This window comes from Melopsittacus undulatus, chromosome 8 (genome assembly GCF_012275295.1).
Source record: "Melopsittacus undulatus isolate bMelUnd1 chromosome 8, bMelUnd1.mat.Z, whole genome shotgun sequence".
NCBI lineage: Eukaryota > Metazoa > Chordata > Aves > Psittaciformes > Psittaculidae > Melopsittacus > Melopsittacus undulatus.
In genome coordinates this window covers 27,238,706-27,260,905 of record NC_047534.1, presented here as the reverse complement: position 1 = coordinate 27,260,905, position 22,200 = coordinate 27,238,706, and the positions used below count along the sequence as shown (strand labels likewise).

The following is a 22,200-nucleotide window of genomic DNA, read 5'->3' as shown; positions in this document are numbered from 1 at the left end:
CTTTGGTAATAATTGATAATGTTCATCTCCAGTTTTCAGTGGTATTTTGGAATGTGAATAGAGACGGGTTATTTTTCATTGTGTAGACGAGGCCCTCAGTGACATGGTTTAGTGATGGACTTGGCAGTGCTGGGGGAATGGTTGGACTTGATCTTAAAGGTCTTTCCAACCTGGTTGATTCTATGATTTTATACGTAATTTCTGCCCTTCTAGGTTCATTTCTTATGTATTTTAGTAGGGTTTTACATTTTCAGGATTATTCCTTGTTATCTTAGTGATAAAATATCAAGATACAAAAGCTGTGAATGAGAAAGGATGGAAAAGGCAGGTTAACCTCACTGCTGCAATCTTGTATAAAGGGATCTAAGACACAAAATCTTATGCTGATAAATAAATACAGATAAGTATTTGTATTATCCTGTACCTACTCTATTTTACCTTTTAGTGACAAGAACCACCAAATGGTATTTTACTTTATGTTTAAAATAAAGTCTTCAGCAAAAAACTACTTTGCTGCTTTTAAAACACACATCACTGTGACAAGTAGTCACCTACCCGTTGCCAAAACCCCCTGTGGTTTCCTAAAACAACAACAAAAGGTTTTCAGCATTGCAACTATTAAAGCATAGAGTCAAAACCAGAAAATGTCATGTGGCTTACTCACTGCATCAGGTGGTTACTGCCTTTCAGCATTAATGAAAGCAGTGTAAAAGTAAAATAATAAAAATAAAAAAGACAGAAGCAGACATTGGGTTTTACCAATTTTATTTCTAGATTTTAGGGTTTTTTTTTGCTGGAACTTCTCTGTTACAGGTCTGTTGGTGAAAATGTGCATTTCAGACCAGTGATGCCAATAAGTACAATATAAAAATGTACAAATCTGAATTGCTTGCTTACTACAGATTGTTATAATAATGTGACAAATAAAGCATCTCTGTTGGCGCATGAACCCACTTAATCTGGATTTGGTCTTTTAGTACATACAATATTTTATTAAAGAAGTCTGCAGTACACACTGCCACTCAGTGTAACACATAACTATAACCAACAAGCACTAACTCAATAATCATGTTTGGTTCAGAGACACAGAGATGCCACAAACAGAAGTGTTTCATGAGGTAAGCAGTTAGAAATGTTCCTGAAATTTGGACAGAATGTATCCAGTCCTCCTGGGTCCTGCGACTGCTAGTAGCATTGCAATGCTTTATTTATGCACTGTGTAGGATCTTAACTGCATTTGCCTCAGAATGAGTTCTAATTCTGTTTTGGTTTAGCAGCATACAGGCAACAGCTAGATTATTCTTCAGCATACAACTCTGTTAGCTGGCTTATTTATGAGATTTACAGGCTTTTTAAGTTAGCATTATGCTATAATAAAAAAAAATTAAAAAAAAAAACAGTATATCATAACAGATTAAACACACAATACTTAGAGTTCCAGAAGATAACCTATCATACCAAATGATGCGTTCCAACCGCTGGGAAACCACATCAGGTGGCATACAAGAGTTATATTATAATGCACCTTTCATATATCAATGTGGCTAATAACACAGCTTCAAACTACTATAATAAACCCCAGATCAGACAAAAAGAATCCAGCTTTATAAAATGCATTACAACAACATGACATTACTTGATGTTCTGAAATGTCTGCTGGTTTTAAGTTAACGCAACCTAGTTGCAAATCGCGAGACCCATTCGATGCATTTCCTTCTGCAGTAGAACTATGAGGCACTGTGTACAAACATTAAAACCTGGTCTAGACATGGTTAACTGAAGATGAGGTATTGTGAAACAGGAACCTTTTTTGGAATAGAGCAGTAATCACATTAAGTAAAAATTGATCACATAAAAAAATCTACCAAAAAAAGTGATGTCAATAATATAATTTTCTATGAGAAAATTAAAACCTATAACATGGCAGTATATGACATTGTATAACAAAAAAAAAACCAAACTGATCCACAAAATAGCAGCAAAACACAATGACAAAGATACAGAAAAGCAATGTTAATTTTTCTTTTTTCAAACCATGCTGGGAATTTATCCATAGCAGCTCAATAAAAATGGAGCATCCACTCCTTTTTTTTTTTTAATGCTTTTTCCTTTTTTTTGTCCTTTTTTTTGTCATTTTGTCGGGTTTTTGTTTTTTACAATCAACACCTTAGCGGCAGTTTTCTCACATACATTTCACCATCACATTCTCCTCGAGCATCAACTTCAACAGCTATGTCCACATCCCTTCAGCTACTTTCTAAAATAATAATAAAATGATACATAGCCAAGATGTGCAAATTTTCTATTTGTAGCTAAATAAAAACAAAACAAAAGGGGCGCATATACTGGAATAAAAACCTTCTTTCAAGTACTCCAATTCTCATATCTCTTGACTATGGCGTTTTGTTGCGTGGTTAGATTGCTTTTGAACATGGATAGGAAGGGGCCGAGCAGACCGCTTTGTTTTGGGTTTGCCCTTTGAAGCATGTCCTTTCTTCTTTAAATAAGTTCTGTTAAAACTGCAAGGTCAAGGGGAGAAAGATTCTTTCTTTCAAAAACAAAAAGGGGCAATTGCATTAATTTACAAATCATACTGGCCTTAATGAACATCCTCTGCAATAAATATTCTTTTTTTTAGCCTTAACTATAAATTATATATTTTAGTGTTTAAAAACCTTCAGTTGTAAAACATCTAGTGACAGTCCTTAAAACTATGCGTCCTATATGTGAACCTTTAAGGCCCCCTAATTTTATAAAGATGAGTTGGCACCAAAGGATTCTAAACTTCAACTTTTCTATAGAAAAGGATAGGAAGATATCTTCTGGCAATTTGTGAATGCAATTTCTCTTACTGGAACATAACCTTCAGAAAAAAAATATCACCTCTCCTCTAACACCATAGTTAAATGCACTTGCTTTGCAATTCCAAGTTTGCGAACAAGCACTTATATATTTCCAAACCATTCCATTAAAAAAGAAAAAAAATATTTCCCACACAATAAAAGAATTTCCTATATCTAATGGACTGAAAGTGCTTTGAATGGAATGGTTTTAGAATATTACAAACAAACAACAACAAAATAAAAGACTAACTGTGGATTGAACCTGACCATCATTAGGCCAAATATCTGTGGGGTCAGACCAGCATTTTTACACAGGTAATTACAAAAATAGGAAGATTACAAAAATAGAATATATTATGTCACCATTTCAGTTTCTCTTTATAATAGAGTACTGTATGAGTAGTACATTGGCCTTTTCCAACAATGCTAAGCTGGAACCCCACAAATGCCTTATGCACAGGCAATCCACAGGCACAAAAAAAAAAGATTAACATACAATAATGCTGCATACTAACATATACTAACTTATGGGTTATGTTAACCATTTATAAGGTGAAGAGGATGATAAAAAAAAAACAACCTAAGGAAATAAACATTTATAAATGAATTATAAAGTGACTAAATGCATAAGCAAGCAAGATACAGAAAAGCCTAGAACTGCGTTAAAGCTATGTTTTTTAAAGGAAAAAAAAGAGTATTTCATTTACTATCAGAGAAGAAAAAAACAACCCTCTTCTACTTTAAAAATGGTTGGCTGGTTTGTTTTATATGTAAGAAATCAAATCTAATACCTCCCCTGGAGACATTTTGTGTGTTAATGCCTATTTTTACAACATACAGACAAGAACACTTTAATATAAAAACTAGTTGATTATTATTGTATAAAATCCTCTATTTTTGTAGCACAAACCCCTGTGGGTAATGCAAATACTATTTTTTTCTTTTTTTTAAGACAGTTTTTGGGGTATTTTTTGTTTATTTGTTTGTTTGAAGTCACAGATGGGAGACAGAGCAAGAAAAAAAATATAACAAGACTGGTTTTCCCTTCTGGTATAAAAATGTCCTGGAGAAAAGGGTTTCTGGGGGGTAGGTCCTGATGCTGATTCCTTCTCAGATGCCCTTTCTTTGTCTGCTTTTCCTGGACAAGCAAACCCTTTAGAAGTCCTCTTAAATGTTCACATCTCGCACATCAGTAGGTGTGCAGGAAAGGTCTGCTTCATCCTCTACAGTCTTTGTTTCTGAAGATACGTTGTGCTGCTGTGCCTGACGCAGACTGGATTCAAGGAGGGACTCAATCTGTTCTTGGCAGGCTCGTAAACAATCCTACAGAAGATTAAATGGAAGCAGAAAAAGATCCAGAGTCCTTTAGAAAAACAGTCAGATCACAGAACAAATACCGTTCCTTGAAAAAGCAAGAGAAATATAACCAAGTTATCTGGGAGGGCAGCAGACTGAAAGGAGTTTGGGAAGATCAAGATTAGCAAAAGGACTGGACAAGCTACCTCATCAGAAAATGCAGGATGCCAGCCTGGATGTTTACTTCATCAACTAACTCTTGCCCTCTCTTATTTTTAATGGCCTAGGTGAGCATCTCTATACATGGTCTTCTGCCCTTCTGTTGTTAGTGTCAACCACTGATCTACAGCTGAGTGTTTTGCATGCTCCACTAGTGACACATGTTAGTAACTAACCCAGGCAGGACTGTGCCAGCGCTGCTAACAGAGCGGTCCTGTAAAGGCCCATTCATAGTATCTTTTACCTCCCTGGTTTATACACCTTTTGAAAAAAGGAGAACAGTCTGACTGGACAGCAGTGTGAATCAATCAAAATTAAATGGGTAGCACTGCAAAGACATGAAACTAAGCTGGAGGTGGAGCTGGGCCACAGAAACATTTCTGCAGTACAGTCTACTAGAAGTAATGGTCATAAACAATTTTCCAGGCTGAGTTCTGATAATACAAAGTTCTTACCTAGAAGTGCTAAGATATACATGTATTTAGATATACATGCCCACCAAAGTTGCCTGCCAGCTGCTGCTGTGTCCAGCAGTGGGCAGCTCAAGTTAGCGACATGATTTCTAACTCAGGAAGCATCTGCACAGAAAAACATCCTGTACTGTTTGACCCCAAGCTAGGGAGATTTATCAGAAGCATCACTAAACACATACATTACAGAGTGCTGCCAAGCTTTCAGTTTGCTACTGCATTCACCTTGAAATCTCAGCCAGGGTGAGATCTCCTTCCCTTGCTTCACAAGCATTTTCTCTGAACAGAATTAGTGTTTGGAAGGGCCCAAGGCCCTCTCCACTCACACAGACATCAGTGTGAATTAAAAGCATAAAGCACCAAGACAAGCACTAAGGTGGGAAAAAGTTACTTCCCCCAGGCATTAAATAATACCATGAGTATTTATACCCAAATCTATATCAATCCACAGCAGTTACAATTGGAGAAGGCCTGTTAGCTCAACCTATCGCAACCTTCTGCAAGTTCTGGTTGCATTCTTCAGAGCTGTGTATGTCCATTGCAATGACATGGAAATGGTGCCTTAAATAGGCAAAACAATCGTAAGACATTTTGCCAGAATGCCTTCAGTGTGCTGTTTACTCCTATCCTTGTAACAAACATCCTAAGCTTTTTCCCAACAAATTTAGCTCTGTGTATTAAGGACTCTGAAGTTTCCTTTCAGGATTGCCTTTTCTGCTTTAACCCATGACTTGTGTTAGCCCTTGCAGTGAACCCGGTCTTCCATGATAAATTGCCATCAAAAGCGTTAGGATGTGCATGACTGAGAATGAATGTTGTTTTCCTGAGAGGGTGACCTGCCTGCTGTTTTCTTTATTTCCCAGTTTCAATTCTGCCTTCATTCAGAGGCTTCTTGTGTGATCTACCAGCTTTTCACTGATTCCACTACCACAAAAATCTCCCCTGCCACCAATAAGGGGACATGGCATTTGGGGTAAAATAAGATTAGAAACCCAAGCGAACAATTCTCTGCAAGTCCTTTCTGAGAGAGGGAGGTTAATCCTACGTCTAAGCAGATCAGACCATCAGTTACAGCTCACTGAAAACACATAACCTATGACCTTTTCTAGTTTAAACCCTAGTGTAATATTTCCTCTTGACAGAGACACACAGCGTTTTAAATGACAAAAAGAAACGCCTCATATCCTAGTCATCATGCCTTTGGCTCCTACATACCTCTGGCCTTCACAATAAGATGCCTATGAAGTCCTTTCACCCCTTCTCAAGGTATGACAGATCAATCCTAACTGTAAGGCTCCTCCTTGCATGTCCTGTACCACATACCTCAGTCACACTTGGGATTAGATGCATTACATAGTACAGGAGTACAGGTTTAGGTATTCTGGGGTTTACAGATCGAGGCACTTTGGAGGGTAATTCTGTTTTAACAAGGTGGCATGTTCAGTGTTCCAAATTGAAAGACAATTTATATTTTCAGAGCAATACATAGGGAAGGGGGCATGGATTGTTTGGTGGGGTTTTGTCTTTGGTTGGGTTTGTTTTTTTAACCTTAACCATTTGTATATAGCATGGTTGAACTCTGAAAACTAAAACCATTCAAAAGCATTTCCAGAAATTATTCTCCCTCTGGATTCCAGTCGTGGGTAATTACTCAAGACTGTGTAAATTAAAGGTATTTTTTTACCAACTTTTTTTTTTGCTGTGAGATTCTTAGAGTACAGCATGTTGGAAATGTATTTTTTTAAATTATAATCTCTGCAATTGTTATGAAGAGACCACGTTTTAAGCTACAGCTGAATTAACAGTATTTTATGGTTTAGGCATTCCTGTTCATTTCTTACTCAGATGACTAGATGATCTTACAGTACTTTCCAACCCTAACCATTCTATGATTCTATGATGAACAATTTGACTACAGAAATGTATTAGAACTAGCAGAAAAATATAAAATTCCTTGTGAACAACCTCACCAAAGCTTTTTTGCATTCTCAGTACTTCGAACACTCGAAAGCAAATCCAAACCTTGTGCATTACTCCAATAACTTCTCCCACCAACTTTTCTACTTCGCTACCCAAATTCTCAATGCCCACAGTTTGTGCAAGGTCATAAACCCTTCCTGGATTAATTAAACTCTGTGAAAAATAAAAGAGACTTAACTGATGTACTCAAATACCTTTAACGCACAGAAGCCATGATCAGACTCCAGGGCCAGATAGTAAAGGAAACAAACAACAACTGCTTAGGAATCTTTTGTTACTCCCTGACTCACTCTGGAAACAAGCACATGGTTGAAGGTGGCCTTTTGAGTAGGGTCAGGCAGGAGACAAATTCCAGTGTACTGACAGACAGCATGGAAACCCAATCTAATCTAGTTTGGAAAATTTCTGGCCTGGAAATGAATGTCAGGTAAAATTTAATCTCTTTGGATGATGGGGTCAAGAATAGAATGATGGAAGACAGCCCAAGACTTCTAATTGTGATTATCTGACTTCTAATTACTCCTGATCAAAGGCAAAATGGGAAACTGGACTCCTACCAACATAAACATGAACCATAAAGGAATTCCAATCAGGTGATACTCATTTTATTTTACATTCTGCTGTCTTTGAAACTAAAGGTAAAAAAAGTGTAATTTCACAACCTGAAATCCAACAGACCAGCTGCTCTAGCTAACACATAATCAGAGAGAATGTTAGCCATCTTATAGTGCATGCTCTTAATACTTCAAGACAATTCAATATAAAGCCTCTTCGTTTGCACAAGAAGAACCATCACAATGAAGTAACAAACTTCATCTACATGCCAGTGAAGTAAGATAATGGGACTAGCATTTGATACCATGGATTACACAGGCACATTTTATGGAAAATTCTCTATTCAGGCGACTCATGCTCTGTATGAAACCAAGCAGATTTCTCTATCCAAAGCCATGGTAGTTAAAGAAGCTGCTCCCTTATTCAGTTACAAGCACAGTGATATATACATATCTTTTAATGATGCTTATTTTCTGTAGCAATCTATAAAAACACTTCTAACTCCAGCTGCTGTAACACATTTAGCAATGAAAGATGGAGGGGAGTTACTTCCTTTTTATGCCGTTAAATTTAAGTTCAGGTTATGCAGATTGTGGCCTTGCAATGAGTGGACAATGGAAGAAAAAAAAAAACAAACTCCTTTCTTGCTAAAAATACTTTGTTTTCTTTTAAAAGAGCTCTGTTATCAACTAAGTCAAGTCACATAAGGACACGCTGTTTTTCTCCAAGATGTGAGAGAATCTACTTCAGTGCTCTGTGTCAGGAATGATTAAATAAAGTTATATGAATTGATATTGTCACAACAGATAGCGAGCCTAGCATTTTTCCTCAGTACCTGCTTCAGGTATCTGGTGCTGGACAGTAGCCAACCATACACTGAAATATCTACAAACTGACTAGAAGCATTATGCATTACACATATAATACCAAACAGAGCAACATTTTATTGCAGCATTTGCAGTTCTTATAGTATTTAACATTTCAGCACTGCATCCGTATTACTTTAGCTGTAGTAAGATAAATGGCAAAAATAACACCCTCAATACCGAGGCACTGTTAAAGTGAACAAAATTATATGCTGAGAAATCATGTTTGTCAGCAACTGTTTCACACTATCAAAAGTTAAATATTCTTTTGTGAGTCATTAATTATTATTCATCTTTCCAGAAATCACTCATTTCTGTCAGCAGTTACACAAATCTAATTTAGAAAGTGTCTGGACTAGTACAAGTTCTCTATGCATTTAGATTATTAACTTGTAAAATAATCAAAGAGCATCTCAAGGATTCTGCTGCTAGCCACAGACTTGTCTTTGACTCATTGTCCAGTGCTTGGGAGACCTCACAAGAACCTTTTTAAAGCATCTATTTATTGGTCTTCCGCATTGTTACAAAACAAAGCTCAACTCTGCCCCAGCTTCACACACCATTATGACATGGATCATTGACTTTAGGTCTTCCTTGTAGGCTCCCTTCCTGGACCATTCACTCATGAAAGGTTTATTGCTCACTAGTTACTGATGTGCATCTCCTGGAAGCTGCAGGGCAAAATGAGAGTCCTGTGAGGACCATCTACCTTGTCAGAAAGTCCTGGGACAAGCATTTGTTTTGAAAAAGGAATTCAATGCCAGCTACTGTGCAGGTCTAGCACGTAATAAACCAAATTAGATCATTAGAAATCTTTCAGGAAAGGCATTTTCACACCACTTGGCACAATAAAAGGCTTCAAGAATTGTCAAAGATAAGGTCAGAGATACCTCGAGGTCTCACTATTTCTTCTGGTCTTGCTTTCAAAGTTTTGTTTTACACAGACTCCTGGTTTAATTACCTGCACCCAAACCCAGCCTCTGCAATGTCCTAAATACATACAGTTTTTCCTTTGCTTTGTCCTTTACACCTCTCTTACAAACATCTGAACTGGATGTGGCATTCCTATCAGTGAACCACAGCAGCATAATCACAGATTATTAATGGCTATAAATGACAGCTAAATAACTAGGATGGACACGAGAGAACGTGTTCAACAATCTTGACTTTGATCAAGATTTATGTCAGATCAGCTACTATATTCATTCTTAAACTCTAAGGCAGGAGATCAACCGAGAGGAAGAATTACTTACCGGATCACATTTGATAACTTGTGATAGGAAGTGTGTGAGACATTGATAGGAGAGGAAAGTGTTAGTGTTCCCCAGATGCAGGCCTTGCACAGCTGCTACCACACTGCCAGCTGCAATCATGGAAGGTGGGTTTGAAATAAATTTAATATCTGTATGAAGAAAGGAGAGAAAAAAAAAAGACTGAAATGATTGCTTTAGAAGCCTGCCCATACACATACACCCTGCTACCAGCAGGGCTTCAGCTGCCAGGTATTGCATCCAAGAAGGTAAGGAAAACTGGGAGCAGAAAGGTGCCTCCCACTCTAAACTGTTACAGGTCCAAACCTGTAAACACTTATCCACAGGAGCAACTGTACTTCAGCGAATAGCCCTTCCTAGCACTGAGGAAGGATGGAGGCCATTCATCACTCAGAGGGTCTTGTATCATAAGCAGGGCCCCTGTTCTTCAAACGTTAAAAAACTTTGCTCATGTTAATAACGCCACTATGGTCAGTGGCACTAGACATCCAAGAAAACCTGTTTGCATTTGTGCATGATGGGATCCTAGGTGAACTCTAGTAAGTGCTCGGCCCTTTTAAAGGGCCTTTGCACTGACAGTCAAAGGAATATAGCTTTAATGAACAACATACACAAAAAGGAACAGAAAGACTGCTTAACCCTGTCAGGAAGCAGATAATCCATATTTAAGGTTTCATCTTCAAAATGCTTTGTCTCGAGCTAGTCTCTTGTCAGTGGCTGCCATCCATCCTGGCAACAGGGATTTAATGTAAATGTGGCATAACTAAGTGATGGGGGTCCCAAGAATTGGCGGACAATCAGTTACATTCTGATGTGACACCATGCTGACAAGAGGCTGGGCCCCCTTCCAGACTGCATTGCTGTAGGTCTCTCCACAAAGCCACTCCCATGATTCCTTAAGGGGCTATCTCTGCCATTTAGCATGTTTTTCATTTGGGTTTTTGTTTTGCTTTGTTAGTTTTGTGTTGGTTGATTTTTTTTTTAGTAAGAGTAATTCGCATTTTAATGCCAAGACTTTTTCTGATGAACATGAGTGGATTTGATCCAGGGCAGCGCACACCTTGGAGGAGAATCAGAAACAAAGGAAGCAAGTAGCACAAGTAAACGTCTAATTTTGAGGAAGGAAATGCCACATTGTACGCCAGAACCTGAGACACATTCCTTCAGCTTTTATCAGGATACAGCTTCCTCTGGGTTGAAAAAATATAAACCGTCTGTCAAACCCTTGAATGAAATCAAAGGAACAGGCAGCTTACAGGGCTCAGTGGAACAGTTTAAGTATTAAATCATGCATCTCCTTTATTATGATAAAATAATTCCTGTGTACATGTTTTACCCGTGAAACTACAGACTCTGGAACTCTGTTAAAGTCTCCTTTCTGAAACTACTCAGATACCTCTGATACTCCATTGTAGCCCTGACCAATACCTACCTTCAAAGGGGCATTTTACCCCGCACACTGCAAACCTTCAAAATTAAACTGGTATGATGAACTGTCGCCAAACTTATGAGATGCCCTGCCAGCAGAAAGGCAAACTTCATCTGGAATAGCCTCATTTATGCTTGAAATGGATTTAATTTATCCCCTTTTCCTAATCTGTCCATTGCTGGGCAGATACTAAATAGATCCATCTTCTAGCAACCTTCCGTCACTCCCAAAAATCTAAGTAGTCCAGACTACTTACTGACACTACACCCATTGCAAAGCCAGTCCCATCACTGAAATACAATACACAGTTGCAGGTAGGCGTCAGACATAAGGAATTTCAGTAGGTGAGCATGAATTCTGCTAAGCTTGGGCTGCTCATATGGGTAGTAGGGTTGCAGCGTGTTCGCAACATTTAGTGAGTTCCACAAACAGAACATGACCAAAATGGGTGCGTTTAACAAGTCTGTCCTGACAGGATCCTGTTTGGAATTAATATTTGCATCCTTCTTTTAAATGGATCAGTAAACAAGAACATGAATTCACAGTCACACCCTCATCCTTTCCAAGGTGGAAAAGTGATAATGAAGTTTAAATGACCAGTTTGTGTCTGTCCCTATAACCACTCCAGACAAGCAGAATGGACTGCCTTTTTGTTGCAACTCAACAAGGAATTATTTGTGGCAGAGGCCACTAATTTCAGCATATTAATCAGGGGGCCCCTCTCGCCTGTAATTGGATGCCCCCAAGTGAAGAGTGTGGCATCATTGTCAGCCTTCATCGCCTCATCTTGTGCTATTGAGCGCTCAGGAACAAGGGGGCTTCGGTGAGATGAATTAGACCTGACACAGCCACAATGGGGTAGGGGGCCCCATCAATTGAAGCACACATCCCCAGTAGCCTATCTGAGACTTCATCCAAAAAGAATAAACAACTTCAGCGTTGTTAAAAAGAGAGAGAGGGAGAGAGAGAGGAGGGGGAGGAGAGAGAAGAATGCCAGCCACCCTGAAGGGAGGACAAAGCAGGCACATAGGCGCTGCAGCGCTTTAAAAAAAATTCCTAACAAGGCGAGTCACCCCTTTTCCTTTTTAAATGGAGCAGCAATTCCATCCGTCTGGAGAGCTGGGGGCTATGAATGAAAATCTTTTCATTGAGGCAAATCAAAACTGCGAACATAAATCACTTGCTGCAAGATGCAACAGGTTCCAACTGGTCACATACCTTGAGACTTCCAATTTTATTAAGGCCGGAGAATAGGGGAATTGTAACACGTTCGTTTCCAAGGGGGGATCTTTCTTTCTCCATACCAGAGGAGGAAAGCAACAACAACAATAATAATAGCAATAGTAGTATAAAAGGAACCTGGTATGTTTTGATAATCAGAGGAACATAATGAAATGCTGAAGCTCCAAAATTTGTTGCTATTCATTGTTATGCTTGTATAGAGCTGCAGTTCTCCCTCAACACTGGTCTTAACTTGGGCCAAAAGAGGCCTGCTTCCTTTTGAGCTCTCCCTGCCTTGCTTGGCCATGCCAAAGCCCCATTCATTAAGCTCAATTATGTGTTAACTTCAAACAACCCCTGGTAATTTTTTTTCTTATTCTTCCCTTTGCTTTTTCGCCCAAACCTACCACAGCACAAAGACATCCTTTGGTGAAAATGGAATTTTTTCCTTTTTTGTTTTTTACAACTAAACCAAATCAAACAAATCCAATTCTACCAGCCAGACAACTGAAGAAGGAGCTTAGAAGGAATTCCCCTGTAACTTCACCTTGCAGCATAACCTTCTCTTTCTGGAGCAAACACATATATGCACATCTAGCAACAGTTCCATAGCCTTCACCTTGTGAAGCCGACTTTCATTTTCTAAGCAAGCATTATTTTGCCAGCTCTTCTTAGGAGACCCTCTCATTTACAGCAGAGGACATAGGCTGAACTTCATGCAAAGTATATACTGTACTTGCCCCCTGAGGGCACTTAAGTGAGTGTCTGTGTTTCTAGTGGACTTTGGATCGGGCCCCACAGCATCCAGGCAGTTTGCAGTCCATCTAGGTTCATTTTGGCAAGGGGAAATACAACACAACCCAGTAACAGCCAAAGCAAAGTCCAGGTGCTACTTAAGCCACGTGTGATCTTCACTAGCCAACAAAGAAGCCACGAGGAAAGCAAAAGGTGCAAGAAAATCCTGACATCCAGAAAGGACAATAAAAACACAGAGCCTAGTGGCAGCCTTCCTGAGTGCTTTTTCCCCAAGCAATATCCCAGCTTCCGTAGGGACCTGAAGAGGGCCCCAGTTCTGGTGAGCTCAGCACAGTGGGGTTGTTAAAGAAGCTACATAAAACTCCCAGAACATGGTTCTCATTTACTGATCCATTCTCCAGCTGTGGTGTGTAGCAGTGTTAAATAAAGGCTCTGGATGTGCTTCCTAAAAGAAACGTAACAACACCGACAGTAGATCAAAGTACTGGACTCTTAGCAAGTCTCCAACCTTTGAACTACTCTTGTTTTCATCCCTGTCATTGCCAACAGAACAACCTAGGTTAAACATCCCCATAGCCAAAGGGGAGTCCGGGTAGCTGCTCTTTTTAGCTAACAGCAGAGGAAGCTTTGGGTGGGATCTGGCACAGAGTTAGGTCTGATATTCCCAAAATGCCATTGCTGTTATTGTGAAGCTCTCTGAAGGCTGTGGTGCTCCCAACACCAAGTATTACTCCAAGCAATCTTAACTTACAGACTGCACACTGGGCTGGTGTTAGCCCCAAGATGAAGAGCAATGCCAGTATTTATGTTTTCTCTTTTATAACTCGATCGTTCTATCTTTAGGTGCTGCAGTAGAGCCGATTCTGTGCAATAAAAACTTTTCTTCTGAGTGCCTGCAATCTTTCTTCCATCTTTTTTTATATACCAAATCCACCTCTGGAAAATAAAACTACGTGACATTAAGCCATGCCATGACACAGATCCCTCCGAGGTTATCAGGTGTGGATACCTCCCTACTCAGCATCTCTGGAGGCCTGCACATGGCTTCAGTGCAGCACTTGGTCAGTGGGGTGCAGATGGCAGTGGCTCAGTGCTGTGCCAGCAAAGCCTTAGTGCTTCATGGCCTTCCTCCAACCCACCAGCCACCAAGGAGGAGGATGGGAGGGCTAAGAGGCAGCCTGAAGAAGGAAGTTTTAACCCCCCCCTCCCCCCATGTAGAGCTATTCACAAGCATAAAATCTCCCTGTTTTTAAAACTTCATCTTAAGAATAAACCTACGTGGGGAAGAATTCCCTGTGCAGCTCCCACGTACAGAGGCAAAGAAATCTTGCCACAACTCCGCAGCTAAGCCACAAAGGCGGGCAGGGGGGACACGACTCCTCCCACCTCAATAGCAACATGCACTGTGCTCAGAAGTATCTTCTCCAAAGCAAACTTACCTCTGCAAAGTAATCCACCTTCTACAAGCAAAGAGCAATAATCGGGGCTTAAACTACCTCCCCACAGCTCACTTTAGGTCACAGCTACGGGAAGTTGTACAAGCTGTACAAGGTAGGGTGCATGTTGGGGAAAGCAACATGGTTTGCTTAACTTGCAGGGCTCATACCTGTAGCGCACAGAGCCACAAAAGTCTGAGCATGTTTACGGATGATCTGCTTGGTGTCCTCTGCGAGAGGCATTTTAGTAAGGAAATGTTCAATGAAATCGTGGGGGGTCATTGCAGCCAGATTCCATTTCAGCTTATTCACCAGAAGCAGCTCCATTTGCTGCAAAGAAAAGAAGGAGGGATGAGGGGGGGGGAATAAGAGGAAGGAGAAGAGGGGAAAACGTGGTTAGCTCTGCTCACATGCACCCGGCCGAGCACTACTCGCGGCTGGGCCCCGGCTCTCGGCCGAGCCAGCTTCCCCGGCAGCTGGGAGACAGCGGAATGGTTGGGGGAACGACGAACTACGGCGGGACTGAGGGGAGCCCATTGTGGGGAGCCCCCGTTCGGGCAGGGGGCGCAGGCGCTGGTGAGGGCACCGGGACGCTCCTGCCACTGCGCCAACGCTGCGTCGCCAGGGGGCGCCCGCGCTCCGCCCAGCCGCGGCCGTCCGGGGGCCGCGGCCGGGGAGCGCCGGGACGGTCCCGATCCCCGGTCCGCTCACCATCCCGATCCCGGGCCTCATCCACATCCACATCCCGGGCCTGGCCCCGCGCCCTTTACAGGGCTACAGCTTCGGAGGGAGCGGGAAGCGGCTCCCGCCCGCCGGCGTCAGCCCCGTTGCAGGGAGACCACCCTTTCCGGGGGCACGGGGTTCTCAATCGGCGAGTTCAATTTGGGGTTTTTTACGTGTTTTTGTTTATTATTCCCTTTTTTTTTTTCCTTTCCTGAGATGATTAAACTTGAAATTACCAGTAATTCGTCAGGCCTGATGGAGTTATCTGTATAAATGCACAGTTTTTCCGCGGTCAGAGGAATAGTTTCCTTCATTTTTGAAGCCACAAACATGCAGGTAGCTCCGAGCAATTGCAACCGACTTTTCTTGAGGGGTTCAAACGACAAAAATCTGTCCAAATAATTCATAGCCAAGGGGAAAACTTCCTCTTCGCACTTCTGCTCCTCACAAACCTGGAAGGAGAGAGAAAAATCGTTTACGAATAATTCACTAGAGGCGAAACAGGCTTCCCCTCCCCTCACCCCCCAGGCTTTGCAGGGCAAGGTAGAAGGAGGCTAGGGGGGAAATGCAGCTGGGGAAAAACGGGTAAAGAGGGAAACAGAGGCACCAAAGAAAATGAAGGTCACGAGTCACAAACTAGGGAGAAATGCGGTGTTAGAAATTCGCAGGCGATTCGTGGTATTAAAAAAGGGAGGGGGGTGTCGAAGAGGGGAAGGTCTGTCCCCATCTTTCCAGCCCAGTTTGAAAACGGGAAGAAAAAGCGGAGGAAAACGCGATCCTCCTCTCCTGGGAGTGGGGTGCAGAGCCGGGCCTTGTTCCCCAGGATTTACTTATTTCGCTTTTATTATTGTCATCTGCTTTGCCGCTGTGCTGCCGATTTCCCCCCTCTCCGGTCGAGACACAAAGGTGGCGTCCAGCCTCATTTCCCCAGACGTCATCTTTTCAAAAAATATTTTAAAATATTTAAAAAATAATTCGAGCTCTCAAAACAAGATGAAAATGAAGCGGCAGGGGTCCTTTACCGAGCCCCGGGGAAGGGGTGCTGCTGGGGGGCTCCACGAAGCCCCCCCGAAGTGAAACTCACCGCCTCCCTCCCTCGCCCTGCAGCACAGTCGGGCGCTACATTTCCCAGCTCAAAGGCAGGGTGCTGCGCTTTCAAAAATTAATTAAAAATAGATCCCGGGTTCGCAGAGCTTCCGAAAAGGCACGAAAATGTAGCCCAGCTCCTAGGGCTCCCGAAGGGACACCCCCCGGGGGCCTCGCACCATAGGACGGGGTCCTTTCCAACTCGCTTTTCCCCGGCGACCCTGCAGCCTGGACGCCGCGGCACAAGCGTGTCTTTGAGGGGTGACTGCAGCTTCCCAGCAGCTCTTCGTGCTGAACAAAGAAACTTTCACCCTGCAGCTCCCCCCAAAGCACCGCCGGACCCCTCCGGCCGGTCCCGTTGACCGCAGCCCCAGCGGGGTCCCTTGTACCCGCTGTCCCCCGCAGCTCCCACCCTCGGCTCGGTCTCCCCCGGGACTTTCTTCGGGGTGAGGGTTGGGGGGGGGTTCGATTAATAAACACTTTTGCTTTGCAAATAAAAGAACAAAGATGGCGCATAATACTGGCACGGGCAGCCGCCTGCATACGTGTACAAGGATATTAATTTAAAATAAAATATATCCCCCCCCTCCCCCCAATAAAAGGAGCTGGCAAAAGTTCCCCCGGGGGCACCAAGGCCGGGGGTGCCGCCGGCTCGGCCGCTCCCGGCGATTCCCCACGCCGGGACTGCCTCTCCCCGACGGCTGGAAAAGGTCCCGGGGCACCCTCGACTCCCGACCAGCTGTACCGTGGAGTTGGGGGGGACGTCCGCCGCCCCTCCGCGGCAGGGATAAAGAACAGGCAATAGCGGCGGCTCTGAAGCCAGGGAACTAATGGGGGGGGGGGGGGGGGGAGAATTAATGGTTATGGGGGTGAAGGTAAGGAGATGGGGAGCAGGTCTCTGGTTTAATTCATCTGGGTGCCGAAGCTTGCAAGGGGAAATCCCCGCAAGATACAAACCTCCAACATCCAAGTGGCAACTATTTTCCTCATATATGGCAAGATTTCTTTCTGCACGCACTTGAAGTATGAGACGGAGGGCGAGCAGGTTTCCTCCGCCTTCAGCATCGTCTGCAGCACCCTGTCATTGAGGAGGTTGGCATCGTGGTAGGCTCGTCGGATGGTCTCCACCTCGCAGCACAGCAGCTGATGTTCCATGGCCGCCTCCGTCGTCCCGAGTCAGCTCTCTGCAGCAGGGCTGAGGCAGGCGCTCCTCGCTCGCTCTTCTCTTCCCCTTCCAGGAGTTCCCTTGGATGCTGCTTCTGCTACTGCCGCTACAGCCCTCTGGAGGCTGCAAAACTTTCTAACTTCCAACAAAACTCTCCAGTATAGTCCCCGTGACGTTACTGTTGTTAAGCAGAGATCAAAGCACGGGAGAGAATGAGAAAGAGAGAGAGCCAAAAGCAAGGGGCAGAGCCCTAAAGCCATCCCATGGGCTTCAAGTCCTCCCCCTTTGCTTCGCTTACAGCGAGCAGGGTTCGATGCAAATGAGGTGAGGGCTTCCTCGCTTCAAGGGCGAGGGAGAGGTGGGGGAAACCCAAATTGTCTCTTCAGTGTATCATGCATAACTTTAAAACCGGAGCGGGTTCTGCAGCGGGAGCCAGATGATGAATGGGGCCAGGCCACACACAGGCACGCAGGGATGTGGATACAAGGCGACCCGCTTAGGATGTTACTGGGGGCACCAGGCAGGGGGAGCCGGGCAACACCCTCTCCCTTATAGCCTATTATTGTTATATTTATTATTGTCACTGACACGTACCTGCCCGCTCCTAACCTTAACTCCCAGCCTTAGCAGTTGATCTCAAGGGAAAAAAGCTTGCTCGCATTTCCTCAGCCCCTATTTTTTCCCAGCCTGGATGGTTTTGCTGCATGCCAGAACTGTAAATGAATGATTGGGGTCTCCCCCTCCCCATCAAAATGGTGCTTTTTCTTATCTTCCTTATTTTTTAAAGTCTTTTCTTTCACTTTAAAGGTTTTATCCTGCAGAAGAGGTACACACAGAGGTGGCAAGGGATGGGGCACCTGCTGATCCCACCAGGCCACACACAGCACCCAGCCCCTACCACTGCTCAGAGAAAAGGCCTCAGCAGAGCACCAAAATGGTGGCCAGAGCTTCCTCCAGCCCCTGAAGGGAGATGAGCCAGGGAGGGAAGGAGGGAGGGAGCTGCCAGCAGCTACTGGAGCCTGCTGGAGCCTCATCCAACAGCGTGTCCACGCGTGACTTGCAGCAGCAGCACCCAGCCTTAAATAACTCCTGTTCCCCACTGGAGCTGCCCATACCTGGAAACACTTTGCTTTGCCTTGTTTCCAGTGAAATGAGTCTCTTCCGAACTCTTCACTTTCCAAGGGTCTGACAGGGGCCTGCGGGGGGATACTGGAGCTGAAGTCAATGCACCAAGGCATGGGAGAAACAATTTGCCCTACACTGAGGTGGAAGGCCACAGCCTGGGGTATCCACTGCCAGCCTGCCCCTCCAGACCCAAGCACTTGGTTTCACCTTGGCCTCCGTGCTTCAGCATCATGTGGGCACTCAAAGTAGAATTGGAAGTGTCTCCTGGACAGGGAGGCTGTGACATGACATAGTGGACATGCCATGGAGTCATTACAGAGTCACAGAATGGTTTGGGTTGGAAGGGACCTTAAAGCTCATCCAGTTCCAACCCCCTGCCACTGGCAGAGATACCTTCCACTAGACCGGGTTGCTCCAAGCCCCATCCAACCTGGACTTGAACACTTCCAGCATCTCTCCTGCATGACCTGTGGCAAAAGCAATGCCAAAGGGATCACAGCTGTGTACATAATTTCTTTGTGTGACACACATGCTCATCTCTCCTAGTTTACCCGCTCGCTTGACCATTTGTCTCCATTTTGTCTTCCTCTGTCAGGAGGACATCACAGGCTGGAGGATCTTGGTTGCCCTCATGCAAATCTGGATGGTTTCTCGATCCGCTGCCTGTGTCCTTCTGCTTGACACACAAGGACACACACTGCTGTCCTCACCACTTCAGCTGGCCAGGAAGGTTTTAATTTTTAATGAAGAAACACGCCACAACCCTGCAGTCCTGGCATTTGGCCAGACCAGGGATCTTGTTTAATGAACTTCCCCAAATTGACCCCCAGCACCTCTCTGGGGAGCAGCTGGTTCGGGGGTGCCAGTCCCACTCCACTGCATGACAGCGTTTTGTCTGCCAACGTGTGCTCGCGGCCACGTTGCCGAGCTGCCCGGGCAGACCAGGAGCTCTGAATCCCCTCTCGCAGACCCACAGAGTATCCTTGCCCTCCCGGCTGGGGGGGCAGCTGGGCCGCGGGTGCCCTCCAGCAGGAGGCTGGCGTTTCATTCATAAAGACCCCCGGCGTCGCGCTCGGCTGCAGCGGGCGGTGCCGGCGGCGGGGAGCGGCGCTGGCCCGGGAAGCCCCCGGCGGACTGCAGGGGCGGCGCGGCTGCAGGAAGCGGCCTTTCGCAGGAGCCAATGGCGGAGCCCGGCTGTTACCAGGCGGACGGGGCAGATCTCGGCGCAGGGCTCGCCCGATCCCACTGACACACAAGGGGTCTGGCCACAGCCGCCGCAGCCCTTGGGCCGGCCATGACCTTGCCGCGATGGCGGCCCCGCACCTGCTGGGTCCCCTGCCTGAGCCGCCCATTACCGGCTCAGCACTCGGGGGTGCATGCTCCGCTCCCTTTCCGCCCGCCCCACGGGTGATCGCTGAACGGCGTGCCGCCTCCTGCCCCGCTGCCGGCCGCGCTCCCGGGACTGAGCTGCAGCCGCCACCGCCGCTCCAGCCCCGGAGGCTTCCGACAGCGCTTCCTTCCTGCTCGCCCTCCTCCCCGCTCCCCGCGGCGCCCGCGACCGGCTTCTTCTCATGACGTCACCCCGCACCACCGGGCGCGCGCGGTACTCGCCGCGGGAGCGCGCATTCCTCGCGTGCCGCCTCCGCCCGGCAGCCGTAATGCTACGAAGAGCCGCGCAACAGGGGCAAGCGGGAGCCTCCCTGTGCCCAGGCAGCCGGGAAAGCCAACGGCATCCTGGCCTCTCTTAGCTCCAGTGTGGCCAGTGGGACCAGGGCAGTGATTGTTCCCCTGTACAGGGCACTGGTGAGGCTGCATCTCGAATCCTGTGTTCATTTCTGGGCCCCTCACTACAAGAGAGGCATTGAGGTGCTGGAGCTGCACCAGAGAAGGGCAACGGAGCTGGTGCAGGGCCTGGAGCACAAGTGTGATGCGGAACAGCTGAGGGACCTGGGGGGGTTTAGTCTGGAGAAGAGAAGGCTCAGGTGGTACCTTATCACTCTCTACAACTGCCTGAAAGGAGGATGGAGCCAGGAGGTGGCTGCTCTCTGCTCCCTAGCAACAAGGGACAGAACACGAGGAAACGGCCTCAAGCTGAGCCAGGGGAGGTTTAGACTGGAGAATAGGAAAGATTTCTTCCCCGAGAGGGTGTTCAGGCATTGGAACAGGCTGCCCAGGGCGGTTGTGGAGTCCCTGTCCCTCAGTGTTCACAAACCGTGTAGATGAGGCCCTTAGTGCCATGGTTTAGTGGTGTCCTTGGCAGTGCTGGGGTACAGTTGGACTTGGTTATCTTAAAGGTCTTTTCCAACCAATCTTGCACGAAGGACTGGGGATGAGAGGAGCGCAGTGTCCATTAGATGTGAGGTGCTCTGGCAGGGCAGAAGTAGTGAGGAGATGAGAGCCTAGCTGAGGAGAACAACTGTGGTGGTGTGGCCTCCATCATGTTTTCCCCTTGCGTCTGGATGTGTCTGGAGAGGTCCCCTGGCTTCCTCCCTTGGGCGAATGACTGATGATGGATGAACAGCTCTACAGTGCTGCTGGAGAAGTGGGTCCGCGTAGAGGAGTGTCAGGGCTGTGGAGCAGTGCCCTGGTTTCCAGCCAGTTCTGACCATGACAGCAGTCAAAATGGTGGTTGTCATGTGGGGCCTGTGTGCAGCTGCCATTTGCCTGTGCAGGGAGGGAGGTGAAGGAGCAGAGCTCAGGAAAGATTGGAGGGGGGAAACATAACTACAGAGGGGCAGAGGTGTGGGCCTGGGAATGTGAAGGGGGGATAAGCCTGTTGCAGAGCCAGGGCTGGTGTGTCCTGAGTTGACAAGGTATCACTGTGGGACAGGACAGGCAGGGACAGACTGCAGCCACCTTCCTGACCTGATGGACATTAGACCGTGTTGAGCCTTGACAGTGGAGGTAAGAAAGTGGAGAAGGGAGGCAAATAGGCTAAGGACAGGGGAAGAAAATGGAAGGAAACAAGGGCTGGTTTTGTTTCTTCATCAAGGGAGTTCTCATCTTCAGCCGTGCTAGAAACAAGCAGGTGGAAGGAGAGGAACCAAAGGAAGCCTGACAGACAGTATCAAGGTGAATAGTCAATGTCTTTATACATCAAAATTCTCAAAGTGAAAATGTTTCAGTGGAAAATATTTTGATTTTATAACCAGCAGCTACAGTTTCTGTTTTGCTATGCACTGTTAACCCAGAAGCCTTTGTTGACAGCATGGTTTGGTAATACATAAAGCATGAAAATGAGCAGCGTAGACACCAGTATTTGATACAGATTTGCGACCTATGAAAAAGCACATCTTAGCCACATAGAGCATTTAAACTCGATTTACAAGGTAGAAAAGAAACATTTCTTCCGTTTCCCAAACTGACACTTCCTCTTCATAGTATTGCAAGGCGAGTTAAAGGCACATTATAAATACCGTTAGAAGTCTGTCACTGAATTAGCTATTGATAGTAGTTTTGGAAGCACCGTGTTAGTATTTTTAATCTCTCTCTTCACCAGTGTTGTAAACCAGACAACACAGGGAGATGTTTTGTGATGACTTAGAGGTTCAGTTCTGCTCCCACTGAAGTCAGCAGCCGTCGATGGCGCAGATCGCTGATGTGCTTGGGGCCAGCGAATAGAGAGTTTTCTGGAAGGATCCCTACAGTGAGTTATTCCTTAGTGTCAAAGCCCTAAGTAAATTTTGTGGAGTACCTTGCATAAATCCTGTACCAGTAAATCAGTATGTATGACATACATTGCAGAAAAGCTATTTCAGG

General features: G+C 45.2%; 1 protein-coding gene across 1 annotated transcript; it reads right to left on the bottom strand.

Annotated features, from left to right (window-relative positions):
- Positions 1-748: 748 nt before the first annotated feature.
- Positions 749-17,567, bottom strand: CCND1 (cyclin D1). The gene is made up of 5 exons (XM_005150558.4): positions 17,109-17,567; positions 15,302-15,517; positions 14,513-14,672; positions 9,483-9,631; positions 749-4,166 (listed from the first exon to the last, which is right to left on the bottom strand). The coding sequence occupies exons 1-5, from the start codon at positions 17,304-17,306 to the stop codon at positions 4,011-4,013; spliced, it is 879 nt and encodes a 292-aa protein (XP_005150615.1). The 5' UTR covers positions 17,307-17,567; the 3' UTR covers positions 749-4,010.
- Positions 17,568-22,200: the final 4,633 nt, after the last annotated feature.

Excerpts from the sequence above, each read along its gene's own strand:
- CCND1 (XM_005150558.4), bottom strand. The coding sequence starts at position 17,306 with ATGGAACATCAGCTGCTGTGCTGCGAGGTGGAGACCATCCGACGAGCC. Across the intron at positions 15,518-17,108 it reads TTGCCACTTGGATGTTGGAG|GTTTGTGAGGAGCAGAAGTG; the intron begins GTTTGTATCTTG and ends CTCTCCTTCCAG. Across the intron at positions 4,167-9,482 it reads AAGTTATCAAATGTGATCCG|GATTGTTTACGAGCCTGCCA; the intron begins GTAAGTAATTCT and ends AATCTTCTGTAG.